Below are 14,517 nucleotides of genomic sequence, written 5' to 3' on the forward strand. Positions count from 1 at the left end.
ATATTTCCCCTCGGGGCACCTCAGTGGCGCAATTGGTTAAGCCTCCAACTCTTGATTTTGACTCAGGTCATGATCTCAGGGTCATGGGATCGAGCCCCGTGTCAGGCTCCAAGCTCAGCATGGAGTCTACTTGAGATTCTCTCTCTCCCTCTACCCCTCCATCCCCCACTCTCTCTCTCAAACAAATAAATAAATCTTTAAAAAGAAAATATTCCCTCCTGGCAAGTAAGCTTTAACCTCAAACTTAAAGGGGGGCTTTTCATTTTCGGGAAGCATTATAATACAATCTTTGAATAAAATAAGAAAAGAAACCATAATATAAAGAATTTGTCTCTTCTGAAGGACACTAATCTTTATACTTGAGAAATATAACTTAGTGAAAGTTTTACCAAATAAACTCATATATGGTTTGAATTTATTTTTTTCTAAGTGAAAACTAAAACCCCATTGTTAAGTTTTCATAGATCAGGAAAAAACTAATGACTTGGGTTTAAAGGGCTATGGGGAATCTTTTTAAAATGCCCCATTCCATTTTTACCCCATGATAAATCACCCATGAGGAATTTAAAAACTAATAATAAGGCTTTCTGGTGACTTTATGGACTGTGAGACTGGCAGTTAGTTCCTACTCTGGTTCTGATAACACCTTCAAAATAAGACACCTGATCAGAGGCGCCAATATGGTCATGAGTTAATTCACATTGCCTTCATAGTGCAATGTTGATCATAAAGAAGAATGACACATTGATTAAGGCAACTCAGTGAAGAGAAGCAGCAAAATAGATTATTTCATTCAGCTCTGGTGTTTACCAGTCGCGTGCCTTGAACAAATAACATCCTCTATGAGCTGTTTCCATTCCCACAGATTAAAACATTTGGAAGCTTACTAGGAGGATAAAATGAAATGGGTCTAGCACATGGTTAAGTACTGTAATAGTGGTTAGGCCTTCCTGCTACTTGAAAGAAATTATTTAGTTCAGCAAGGACAATTTCCTTTTTCTTCCCCAGCTTTACTGAGATATAAGTAAAGAGAAGATTGTGTAAGTTTAAGGTATACAATGTGATGATTTGATACACATATATATTGCAAAATAACTACCACAAAAAACGTTAACAAATCCATTACCTCACACGGTTACCTCTGTGGGGTATGTGTGTGTGTGCATTTGTGTAGTGCGAACATCTAAGATCTACTCTCTTAGCAACTTTCAAGTATACAATATAATATTGCTAACTATCGTCAGCACGTGTACAGATCCCCAGCACTTACACGTGGGAGTCTGTACCCTGAGACCATCGTTTCCCCCCTCCCCACCCTTACCCCTGGCAACCACCATTCTATTTCCTGTTTTTATGAGTTCAACTTTTTTTAGATTCCATATGTAAATGTGGTCACACAGTATTTATCTTTCTCTGTCTGAAGTAGTTCACTCAGCATAATAACCCCAATGTCCATCCATGTTGTCACAGAAAGCAGCATAATAACCCCAGTGTCCACCCATGTTGTCACAGAAGGCAGAATTTCCTTCTTTTTATGGCTGAATAATACCCCACCGTGTATACATACAACATCTTTAACCTTTCACCCATCAGCAGACGCTCAGGTTGTTTTCGTATCTTGGCTATTTGCTTTCTTCTTATTTTCCACACAATACCTGACACACCGTTATCTCCCATTCTTAACCTCTTTTCAATTTTACTAGACCAGACAATGATGATTTAGACCATGCTGCTGTAATGGTATTCTGACTCTGTATATTGACAGAGTTATCAAATTCTGATAAATTAGGAAAATTCCTTCTTGGCAAATATGCTTTAACCTCAAACAAACCCATATATCTTTAGATCCAAAAGCAACACTTGATGTCAAACCTCTGCCGGCTGCCAACAAATTCCAAAGCCGAGAGTGGCTCCCCTCTGGTCCCTCATTTGATCGTTGACATGCTTACTCCGACTCACCTGGCCTTGTTGGGGCCACATTTGGGACCGCCAGGGCCCTGTTCTGCAGCAGGGCTCCCACGGCACTGGTTACAGTTGGCTCTTTTTTTGGACTCATTTGAGCCCTAGCCTACAGAGAGAGCAAGAGAGAGGGGAACCAACTCCGTAACGTCAGGTAGCACACAGGAGGTAGGGCTGTTTCCACTTAACCAGCAGCAGACTGGACTCATCCCCAGGTCCTGCTGCACCCAGGGGAAGGGGACATGCACACCCTGTGCCCTAGCTCGCCTGTTGTCTTGCTGTTCTCAGAGCCATGTCTGGGTTTCGGCACTTTCATTCCATAATCAACCCTTGAGGGGAGTGGTGATATGTTAATCCTGTAAAATTAGTTGTATGGAGACATAAGAAATCACTTAATGTCAATAAGGATAGTTATGGAACATTTTAGTTTTTCATTTTACTTGAAGATGATTTTGTTTTTAAATACATGAACAGAGAAGAAAAACAGACATTGGCAGGCAGCAAATGTTTTAAACATGGAATTCCATCATCTCCACACCACGCCCCTGTCTGCTGAGCAGCAGTAGCAGAACAGTTACATTACTACAGAATAAGGACCAAAAGGTCCTCTGGGAGCTTCTTACCTAGCTACTGGTCCCAACATTTCCATGGCAACGACTGTATAAAGATAACCTGTTGCTCCAAGTGAGAATTCTCACTTGGACAAGGACAGCTATGAGGTTACAGCAGGCAGCTCATCCCCATCCAAACACAGACAGCTATTTTCAGAGGCCCATATTGGTCTCTTTTGGTTAAGGGTATAACACATTTTTAAAGTTGATTATGTTTAAAATAGAAACACATTTCAGCTGTGCTGTTAACAGCCCGTCAGAAGTAAAACAACCCCTCCCTCTTTGTTCCACTCTGAATAAGCCTCACTATTAGCCAGGGCCCGAGTGGTGAAGCTGCCACAAGGGAAACAAGGACTGCCGTTCAGCTATGGTCTACAGTGAGTTTCCTCAGAAAGCAACTAATTTTTCCTCTGTGTTCCCAATTACCACTTAGTTCTGGAAAACAAGGAGAGGAACAAGGCCAAGTCACTGGTTACACTCAGGACGGCCAGCTGGCCTCCTTCAGGAATAAAAAGCACTTCCGTTTGCTGCTTCCCTGGGCTCCCTTTGGCCCCACTAATGTGACTAACTTTGTGGACTGGTTAGAACCATTCGAAGAAACGTGCTGCTTTAGAAGGTATAGATTTTACTTAGAAAATGTTACCAAAATTCAGTTGAATTCAAGCCCAAAGCAGTCATATACCCCTCAAATTGTGGTGCCTATCCCACCAACAAGAAAGGACCACCAGAGAGGAGGAGGAAGGAGGATCGGACAGTATGGAAAGAGGAAACTTATGTGCAAGGCACTTTGTTTATATTGTCTATAATCCTCCCAACAACACAGCAAGGTATAGATTAAAGTGAGTCTCAAATAATTTAGTTGCCCTAAGTTTACCTACAGATAACAAATTACAGAACTTAGAGTCAAACCCCGGCTACTGATTGCAGAATCTGGGCTCCTTCCATACTGCATGGCTCCCATGCTAGTTCAGTGTGAAGACTGAATCTCTAACAACTATATTTATTGTAACCACCCTGCCCGCCCCACCAACACACCTATTTCCTCCTTCCTCTGTTTCTTCATCTAGACGCACAGTGTATGACATTCCGAGGCTCTGCAGCTAAAACCCTTCTTGTCACCCCCATGTCGTAGCAGCTTCTCAGTCCCACCCATTCTTTCTCAAATTCTCCTCCACACACAGCCCATCTGTCCCCCTCTGGGCCCTCATTCTCTGTCTGTTGCTGTGGCTCCTGACCATGGCCAATCCATCTGAACACTAGTGGCAAAGGTGATTTTTCTAAAAAACCAATTCTGTGTCACTCCAGTCGCTACTATTCAACCAGTCTACACTGCCCACAGAACGACACATGAGGCAAATAATCAACTACAGGACAGGAAAGCTAAGAAAGTCGATCTGCAGTGAGAGGAACAAGCAGAAGCATAGCAGGACGAAGAGACAAGATGGGAAGGTGGAGAGGAAGACTTGCTGGGTTCATGGGGACTTTCCAGGTCCTGCTTCAGATCCTCGAGCTTTTGGGCAACTATCCACTTCCTCTTTTCCGTTTCTCTGAACTGACTCAAGTGAAAGCTCATCTAGATCTGATGCCCCCTGCCTGTCCCTTCTCCATCACATCCCACAGGCACTCCATCCATTAGCCCCACATGGTGAACTTCTCAGGCCACAAACTGGACATTTTGTGTGTAAAGTCCTCCCCAACTCCCACTCTAGGCTGGTGAACCTATCTGATATTCAAGGGGGAAATGCTGCTCCTCTTTGAAGACTCCCACGGCTCACACTGGTCTCGTCCTCCATAGTGCTCCATATACGTCAACTACCACAGCTTCCCCCTGCTTTGTTTGCACGTCCTCCTCCTTCGCTGAGTTACAAATGCTGTAACAACCACCACCCAGCACAGTGTCTGGGACAGAGCAGATATCCAGTAACTGTCTAATGTATGTGGAGATAGAGCTTAAGAGTTCACAGTCCGTGGGATACACTGTTGGAGAGGCTCCCACCCTTATTACATAGTGGATTTCATGGAAATCTTTCTAAATATGTTTCATACCCTCAAGTATTCAGACCAATTTAATCTTTCCTTGGTTTCTGAGCCATGTTTATGAAACTAACAGCTTTTGCAGTATACTGTAAGTTATATCCCTGGGACCTCTGATGTTTATGAAGCTGTTTGCTGGACTCCAGTTCTGTTTTTATAAATCTATTGTCTTCCTAGTCAGGCAGTCATTTTACTTATCTGTACCTATTTAAAACAGCTGCTTCCATTCATTTACTTTAACTTGCTGATTCTGTGGCTTTAAATAAAAGGCTACCGACCCTCTCCTCTATTGTAGAGCAAAACACACGACCTATAGAACAGTCTTCCTTTGATAGCTTCTCCACTCAGGCAGCTTCACTTCAGGTTCACAATGCTTTTCTGGATGGTTAAGGCTGATAACTACCGTTGTATAAGACAGAGTTTTACCATAATACTACAGAAAAACTACTTACATACTCAAGACTTCATCCTAAGAAGCTTCAAACACTGTAGAAATATTTTTTCTACAACACCCAAAGGTGCTGTTAGCTACAAAGCCTCCAAAGAAGGCAATTTCCAGGAGGATGAGTGACAGTGATCAGCTATCTTGATCCTTACACTTTTCAGGATGGGTAACTTAGGTTCCCTAGCAAATTCTACCTGCTAGCCCCGACCACGCAAGGCACAGAGCCAACACTTGGGGAGAGATATTTACCTGTACTCTCGATGCCAGCTTGGCTGCTGTTTGGGCTGGATCAAAGACTCGGCGAGAAGACTGACCCTTGCAGAAATTAATATGTCGGTTGGCTGCAGTCTCATTAAATCTCCTCAGACAATATGGGCATTGAATATAATCTAAATGCAAAGATAACAACAAAAGGCAATTAACATTTCAAAAACAACTCTGGAATGGACTATATGACATGAAATAAATGGGATATGAACTCTGCTCCAACATAAAAGAATGAAGTCCCAGCCTCTGGTTTGAGAAAGCTTATGCCAGAGGGGAAGGTATGCAAGGGCGCAAATAAAGGACATAGTAGGGGGGACATTTTTCTGTCTATACACTTATTTCAATTAAGAGTGTGCCCTTAAAATGTTTACATTATATACTTTTTAGAAAATAGACTCATTATACTTAGGAATTTCCCAATTAAAGGAATTATTTAGTGAATCCTTATGTAAAGAAAGTAGTCCTAGAACCACAGAATGTTGGTACTGATGATGCCCTGAAGGACACAGAAGATTCAGAAGCCCAGGCTGTGGTACCATGTGGGACAGGTCACACAGAAGTTATGGAACTACTCTCCTTCCCTATGGAAGGAGAAAGATGTTTCAAATTTGGGGGTTTGGGGGATGGGATTTTTTTTTTTTTATTTGACAGAGAGAGAGAGAGAGACAGAGACAGAGAGGGAACATGAGCAGGGGCAGAGGGAGAGGGAGAAGCAGGCTTCCCACGGAGCAGGGAGCCCAAAGCGGGGCCCGATCCCTGGACCCTGGGATCATGACCTGAGCCGAAGGCAGACGTTTAACAACTGAGACATCCAGGTGCCCCTGGTGGATGGGATTTGAAGCCAGTGTCACTGGCAGAAAGACACACTGCTTCTGCAGGGGTTGATTTTTTTAATTAACTCCTAAGTGAGGAGGCAAATAAGTTCAGGAAGGAGGTGAAATAAAAGGAAAAAGGTGGGGTTCAAAAAGGAGAAAAGGGAAAGAAGGAGGGCTGATAGGAAAGTGGCTCCAGAAACAGCTTCAGCTTCCAGTGTTAGAACCTCCTAGGCAGCTCTTGTGGGTACTAGACCCTCTGTGCTTCTGTGGAATACCCACTGGTTTCAGTGTGGCTCTCATTTGTAATTAATAAACAGTGAGAGAAATGGGAAGTGAGAAAGTTCCACAGTCTTTTTAGAATGAGGAGAGGCTCACAGCAAAGCCAGTTTGGAGCCCACCCCACTAAATCAAGCAGGAATGTGAGATTTGTTTTTGTTTAGTTTTGTCTTGTTTTGTTTTAGGCACCTCTAAGGGATGACAAAGTGGATATGAGCCACATAAGAAAGATCTGAGACAGCCCCAACCTCAGACTCTGTATGGAAGTTTGGGTTAGTGTACAGTCAAAATTCCTACATGTGTGGATGAATATTTGAAGCAGTGATGTCTTCAAGGTTAAGAATTTTTTGAAGGCATCTTTTTAAAAAATCTGAGGGGTTTTCTGTTTGAACAAATCATTTCCTAAAATGAATATTCACAGAATTAACAATTGGAATACATAAGAAATTGGAGTATAGTAAAAGATAAGCACTTAGCCTAACCTTTTATTTCACATTCTGAAAGGCAGTACTTAATCAATTCGATATGTATTGAACATCTATTACGTGCCAGGCACTGGTTTATACTTGGGAGGTACAATGTCTCTGTCATCAAGGACTAAGCATTCCAATACAGAAAGAGTTTTCGCACGGTGATAAATTCCTTGGACAAAAATAAAATAGGATAGCATTGGGAAATGATGAAGGCCCCATAGCCTGCCTGACTGGTTTTGAGTCCGAGCTCTTCACTTGCTGTATGTGTGAACTTCGGCAAGTTACTCAATCTCCCTAAGCTTCAATTTCCGCAGTTCCTACATACCACCTATTTCACCAGGCTGTTGTGAAAGTTAACTTAGATAACCCACACTCGGGCTGGGTATAGTGGGTGGGTGGAACATCTTATTACTCCGAGGAAACAGGCCCAGCAAGGTTGTGTTTCTAGGTACCAAACAGGAATGCAACCGCTTATAAAAGTAAAATCGAAAGTGCCATTGTTGTGCAGAACTCATTTACAACGATGTAGAAAACAATCTACAACTCTGCTCTTGGTTTGGTGGTTTCTTCAGTTTGACCAGCTGAGAGTCAAGGCTCCTATCAGAAATGCTGCTACCCTTAAACCTACTCAGGGATGGGGCGCCTGGGTGGCTCAGTTGGTTAAGTGACTGCCTTCAGCTCAGGTCATGATCCTGGAGTCCTGGGATCGAGTCCCGCATCAGGCTCCCTGTTCAGCAAGGAGTCTGCTTCTTCCTCTGACCCTCCTCCCTCTCATGCTCTCTCTGTCTCTCTCTCTCAAATAAATAAATAAAATCTTAAAAGAAAAAAATTAAAAAAAAAAACCTATTTAGGGTTAATGTGCACAGACAATGATTATAGCAGTGACTGCATGGCTTCCTTACTCCACCTGTTGGTTCATGGACTCACTGCCACCCTTCTGTGCCACCCTTCTGTGTGTTTGGCACTGTCACCATGGAGACAACAAAGCTGAAGTGTATTTCCCTCCCAACAAGTCTCAGAGACAGCTAGAAGGCAAGGCAAAGAAGCAATTACTACTCGTGGTATAAGCTTTGAAAGGAGGAAGGACTGGGTCCTCCAGGAGCCCAGAGGAGGGACATGAAGCTCAGATTTAAAGGGGCAGAGAAAGGAAGCTTAACCACTCTGGAAATGGGAAAAAAATTTTTTTTGCAACAATAATCTGAACACAGCGTGACTGAGTAGCATGTTCTACCCTCATCTCAATCTGAGTCACCTCTTCCTCTATCAACAATGGTGTCATGAACACCATTATGTACTATTTATTTCAATACATTATGATATTTAAGGTCTGACTACAAATGGATTCTTCTGACAGTTATGGGGAAGGTGGCCAGACCTCAAAAACATTAAAGTAGACAAACAAGGGTCATTTTAAAATGCAAGCGTTTTGTTGAGTACCCATGTCTATGTAGCCTGTGAAACAGAGACCAAATATCCCAGACCTCACTGAGAATCTCAATTATAAATATTCTATATTGTTGTTCCTATAAAGTGTCACAACATGCTAGAAAGTTGAATGATTGGCAGACTTATTTAAGTCAGTAAGAATTAGAGTAAACAAATGCATGTCACAAAAACTGAGTCATGAAGGAATCATGCTGAGAAAAAAAAGGAAATGACCTGCAAAGTCATGCATAATAGGCTCCATTATATATAACCCCAGTTATGTCTGTATAAATTTTCTAGTATTTAAGTCTGAGAATATATGGGCTAATATAAAATCCCCACGCAATCTAACTAATGGAGTAGTAATGAAAAAATGCTATTTTAGATAATCACTTTGTTTGGTGCATAAAATTATAATAAGGGCACAGGGAAGAATTTAATTATAAAGATGTATTTTAGCATAAAAATGTAAGGGCAAAGAAACAAATTGTACATTTGATGAGGCCTTACAAAGGGAATTATTTATTTTAAGGAAAACAATAATCCCCACATTTTAAATCCAATGTGGAAATTAGAGAAATCCACACAGCAGGACAGCTGACATAGTTTCATTTATTTGCCTCAGGAACTATAAAGTAGACATCAATCCTGTAGCTTCAGCTATTAAAAGGAAGTACTGCTTTTAAATCATAAAAGATTTTTTTTGTTGTTGTATAAGGCTTGTTGCCAAAGTATTATCAAATCATAGCCATAGATCTTTCTACTTTCACATTATTTTAAGCTACTTTCTCATTAGCACCCAGCAAAAGTGAAGCAATTATTAAGATGATTTCCTGGCACACTAGAACGCCCGTAACAGTTGTGGCCAGGCCCATCAGCCAGCTGCGTGGGAGCTAATCCCACCCCCCAGTACATCCATGGCAGCTGCAGCCAGGCCTCTCAGCCAGCTATGCCAAGGGCAGCCCCACCCCCCATGCACTCACAGCAGTTATGGCCCAGTCACAACAGGACAGTACAAGCAGCCCACATAGGGCACACTCCTGGAGCTCCTGGTTCTGGTGACCAGAGCAGGACTGCAATACTAGGCCCCACCGGATGTGTTCTACATAAGGCCACTATCTTCAAGATCAGGAAACATAACTGACCTACTAAATACATAGAAACAAACAGGGAGTAAGAAAAAAAGAGAGAAATATGTTCCCAACCGAAGAATGAGAAAAAACCTAAAAAGCAAACAAACAACAACAAAAAACTAAACAAAACAGAGATAAGCAATCTACCAGATGAAGAGTTCAAAGTGATGGTAATAAAGATACTCACTGGACTTGGGAGAAGAATGGATGAAGTCAATGATAACTTCAGCAAAGACAGAAAATATAAGAACCAATCAGAGCCGAAGAATACAATAACAAAATGAAAAATGCACTACAGAATCAACATAGATTAGAGGATGCAGAAGGATGGATGAGTGATGTAGAAGACAGGGTAGTGGAAATCATCCAAACTGAACAGCAAGAATAAAAAATAATTTTTAAAAAAGAGAATAGGTTAAAAAGAAAAAGAAAGAAAGAAAAAGAGAATAGGTTAAGGGACCTCTCAGGACAACGTCAAGCATACTAACAGTTGTATCATGCGGGTCCATGTAGAAGGAGAGCAAGAGAAAGAGGCAGAAATTTATTTGAAGAAATAATAGCTGAAAATTTTCCTAATCTGAGGAAGGAAACAGGCATCCAGGTCCAAGAATCAAACAGAGTCCCAAATAAAATGAACCCAAAGGATTCTACCAAGACACATAATAATTAAAATGTCAAAAATCACAGCTAAAGATTCTTAAGAGCAGGAGGAGAAAAGCAACTAGTTACATACAAGGCAATCCCCACATAAGGCTATCTGCTGATTTTTTAGCAGAAAATTTGAAAGCCAAAAAGGAGTGGCATGATCTATATTCAAAGGGCTGAAACGAAAAATACCTACAGCCAAGAATACTCTACCTGGAAAGGTTATCATTCAGAACTGAAGGACTAATAAAGAGTTTCCCAAACAAAGGTTAGAGTTCATCACCACTAAACTGTCCTTACAAGAAATGTTAAAGGGACTTCTTTAAGTGGAAAATAAAAGGCCATAACCAGAAGTAAGAAAATTATGAAAGAAACAATTTCACTGGTAAAAGCAAACAGATATTAAAGGTCAATCACTTATAAAGCTAGTATGAAAAGTTAAAACACAAAAGTAGTAAAATCAGTTATATCTATAATAATGTTAAGGGATACACAAAATAAAAAGACAAATTATGGAGAAGGGGAGTAAAAATGCAATGCTTTTAGAATGAGTTCAAACTTAAGAGACCATCAATTTAAAAAAGACTGCTATACACAGAGGATGTTATATATGAACCTCATGGTAACCACAAACCAAAAACCTGTAATAGATACACAAACAATAAGGAAAAAGGAATCCAAGCATAAGAAAGTCATTGTATCACAAGAGAGCAAAAGAAGAAAGTAACAGAGAAGAACTACAAAAAACAACCAAAAAATGATGAACAAAATGGCAGGAAGTACATATCTATTAATAATTACTTTAAATGTAAATGGACTAAGTGCTCAAGGGTGCCTGGATGGCACACTTGGTTGGGTGTCTGCCTCTTGGTTTTGGCTCAGGTCGTGGTCTCAGGGTCACAGGATTGAGCCCCTTGTCAGACTCCATGTTCAGCATACAGTCTGCTTGGGTTTCTCTCTCCCTCTGCCCACCGCCCCGCCCCAGATCTCTAAACTGGATAAATAAATCTTTAGGAAAAATAAAAGGGGGGGTGCCTGGGTGGCACGGTCAGTTAAGTGTCCAACTCTTGCTTTCAGCTCAGGTTGGGATCTCAGGGTTGTGAGACTGAGCCCTGCAATGGGTTCCACGCTCAGCATAGAGTCTGCTTGGGATTCTCTCTCCCTCTCCCTCTGCCCCTTCCACTCATGCACTCTCTCTCTCTTTCTCTCAAATAAATAAATCTTTATTTATTTTTAAAGATTTTATTCATTTATTTGACTGAGAGAGAGTGTGAGCACAAGCAGGTGGAGGGGCAGAGGGAGAAGCAGCTCCATGCTGAGCAAAGAGCCCAATGTGGGACTCGATCCCAGGACCCTAGGATCATGACCTGAGCTGAAAGCAGACACTTAACTGACTGAGCCACCCAGGCATCCCTCAAACAAAATGACTTTAGAACAAAGATTATAGAGACAAAGAAGGACATTACATAATGGTAAAGGGATCAATCTAACAAGAGGATATAACAATCATAAATACCCATGTACCTAACATAGGAGCAACTATAACAGACAGAAAGGGAGAAATTAACAGTAATAAAGTATCAGTAGGGGACTTTAACACTCCCCTTACATCAATGGATAGACCACCCAGACAGAAAATTAATAAGGAAACAATGGCTTTGAATGACATTATCAGACTAGATGGACAGATACAGAACATTTTATCCCAAAACAGCAGAATATACATTCTTTTCAAGTGCACATGCAACATGTTCCAAAATAGATCACATGTTAGCCCACAAAACAAGTCTCAACAAATTTAATGAGACTGAAATCATATAAATCTTTTCCAACCACAACAGTATGAAACTAGAAACTGAATACATGAAAAAAAAAAACTGGAAAAAAACACATACCTACAGGCTAAACAACATGCTACTAAACAACCAATGGGCCAACAAAGAAATTAAAAAGGAAATCAAAATAAACACTGAAACAAATGACTTTGAAAATATAACATTTCAAAAATCTTTGGGATGGAGCAAAAGCAGTTCTAAGAAGGAAGTTTAGAGTAATACAGGCTTACCTCAAGAAGAAAAATATCAAATAAACTATATAACCTTATACCTAAAGAAACAACAAAAAGAACAAACAAAGCCCAAAGTTAGTAGATGGAAGGAAATAATAAAAATTAGAGCAGAAATAAATGAAATAAAGACTAAGCAATAGAGAAGATCAATGAAACTAAGAGCTGATTCTTTAAAAAGATAAACAAAATTGATAAACATTTAGCCAGGCTCATCAAGGGAAAAAGAGAGCTCAAATAAATAAAACCAGAAATGAAAGAGGAGAAGATACAACCAACAATACAGAAATACAAAGAAATATAAGGGACTACTATGAAAAAGATATACCAGCAAACTGGACAACCTAGAAGAAATGGATAAATTCCTAGAAGCATGAAATCTTCCAAGACTGAGTCAGGAAGATATAGAAAATCTGAACACACCATTTACTAGTAATGAAATTCAATCAGTAATCCAAAACCTTGAACAAACAAAAGTCCAGGACCAAATGGATTGACAGGTGAATTCTACCAAACTTTTTAAAAAAGATTTTATTCATTTGTGAGAGAGAGAGAGCATGTGCACATGCACAAGCAGGGGGAGTGGCAGGCAGAGGAACAGGCAGGCTCCCCACTGAGCAAGGAGCCCAATATGGGACTCAATCCTAGAACCCTGGGATCATGACCTGAGCCGAAGGCAGATGCTTAGCTGACTGAGCCACCCAGGCGTCCCTCTACTGAACATTTAAAGAAGAGTTAATGTCTATCTTTCTCAAACCATTCTAAGATATCGAAAAGGAAGGCATGCTTCCAAATTCATTCTATGAGGCCAGCATTACCCTGATACCAAAACCAAACAGACACTACAAAAACAAATTATAGGCCAATATCTCTGATGAACATAGATGCAAGAATCGTCAACAAAATATTAGCAAACCGAAATCAAATTCATTCACATTAAAATAAGTAAGTCAGGGGCGCCTGGGTGGCTCAGTCATTAAGTATCTGCCTTCAGCTCAGGTCATGATCCTAGGGTCCTGGCATCGAGCCCTGCATCAGGTTCCCTGCTCTGCAGGAAGCCTGCTTCTCCCTCTCTCGCTTCCCCTGCTTGCGTTCCCTCTCTCGCTGTCTCTTTCTGTCAAATAAATAAAATCTTAAAAAATAAAATAAAATAAAATAAAATAAGTCAGAGAGATAAGAAATACAGCATAGGGAATATAGTCAGTAACACCAATAATTTTGTATGGTGACAGATGGTGACTGCACATACCAGGGGGAGCAATGAGTAATGTATAGAATTTTTGAATCAGTATGCTGTACACCTGAAACTAATGTAACATTAGTACATCAATAAAAATAGCTAAAAAAAAATTTTTTTTTTTTTAAAGATGATACATCACGATCAAGCAGGATTTATTCCTGGGGTGCAAGGATGGTTCAGTATCTACAAATCAATCAATGTGATATACCACATTAAAAAAAATGAAGGATGGGGTGGCTGGGTGTCTCAGTTGGTTAAGTGTCCAACTCTTGATCTCAGCTCAAGTCTTGATCTCAGAGTTGTGAATTCAAGACCCACTTTGGGCTCCATGCTGGGTATGATGCCTACTTAAAAAAAAAAAAAAAAAAAAGGATAAAAATCATATTATCATTTCAAAAAAATCATATAATCATTTCAATAGATGCAGAAAAAGCATTTTGACAAAATTCAACATCCATTCATAACAAAAACTCTCAACGAAGTGGGTACACAAGGAACATACTTCAACATAATAAATGCCCTATATGACATACACAAAGCTAGTTATCAGACTCAATGGTGAAAGGCTGAAAGCTTTTCCCCTTATATCAGAAAGAAGACAAGTATGTCCACTCTCACAACTTTTATTCAACATAATACTGAAAGTCCTAGCCACAGAAAACAGACAAGAAAGAAAGAAAAAGGCATCAAACTTGGTAAGGAAGAAATAAAACTCACTATTTGCAGATGACATGATATCATATGCCTAGAAAACCTTAAAAGACTCCATCAAAAAAACTCAGACCTAGTATATTAATTTAGTAAAGTTTCAGGATACAAAATTAATATACAGGAATCTGTTGCATTTCTATACAACAATAATGAAACTAACAGAGAAATTAAGAAAATAATCCCATTTACAATTGCATCAAAAGAGGGGCGCGTGGGTGGTGCAGTCAGTTGTGTCCGACTCTTGGTTTCGGCTTGGGTCATGATCTCAGGGTTGTGAGATTGAGCCCTGTGTCGGGCTCCACGCTCAGCAGGGAGTCTGCTTGGGACTTCCTCTCCCTCTGCCCCTCACCCCCCACTCCCTGTGTGTGCTCTCTCTCTCAAATAAATAAATCTGTAAAAACAAACAAAAAAACAATTG

The 14,517-nt window shown here is 40.4% G+C and overlaps 1 protein-coding gene across 4 annotated transcripts in view; it reads right to left on the minus strand.

Moving 5' to 3' along the window:
* The window catches only part of ZC2HC1B (zinc finger C2HC-type containing 1B), a 54,105-nt gene that overhangs the window by 16,111 nt on the left and 23,477 nt on the right, over window positions 1-14,517 (minus strand). For all 4 annotated transcript variants that reach the window (XM_028121377.2, XM_028121375.2, XM_028121374.2 and 1 more), the window contains exons 6-7: window positions 5,299-5,438; window positions 1,960-2,068 (exon numbers count right to left, since the gene is read on the minus strand). In XM_028121377.2, coding sequence (XP_027977178.1) covers window positions 1,960-2,068; window positions 5,299-5,438 — 249 coding nt within the window. The remainder of the gene's footprint in view (window positions 1-1,959; window positions 2,069-5,298; window positions 5,439-14,517) is intronic.

The sequence above is a fragment of the Eumetopias jubatus genome, unplaced genomic scaffold, assembly GCF_037043125.1.
Source record: "Eumetopias jubatus isolate StellerSeaLion01/CBP00866 unplaced genomic scaffold, mEumJub1_p1.0 scaffold_6, whole genome shotgun sequence".
NCBI lineage: Eukaryota > Metazoa > Chordata > Mammalia > Carnivora > Otariidae > Eumetopias > Eumetopias jubatus.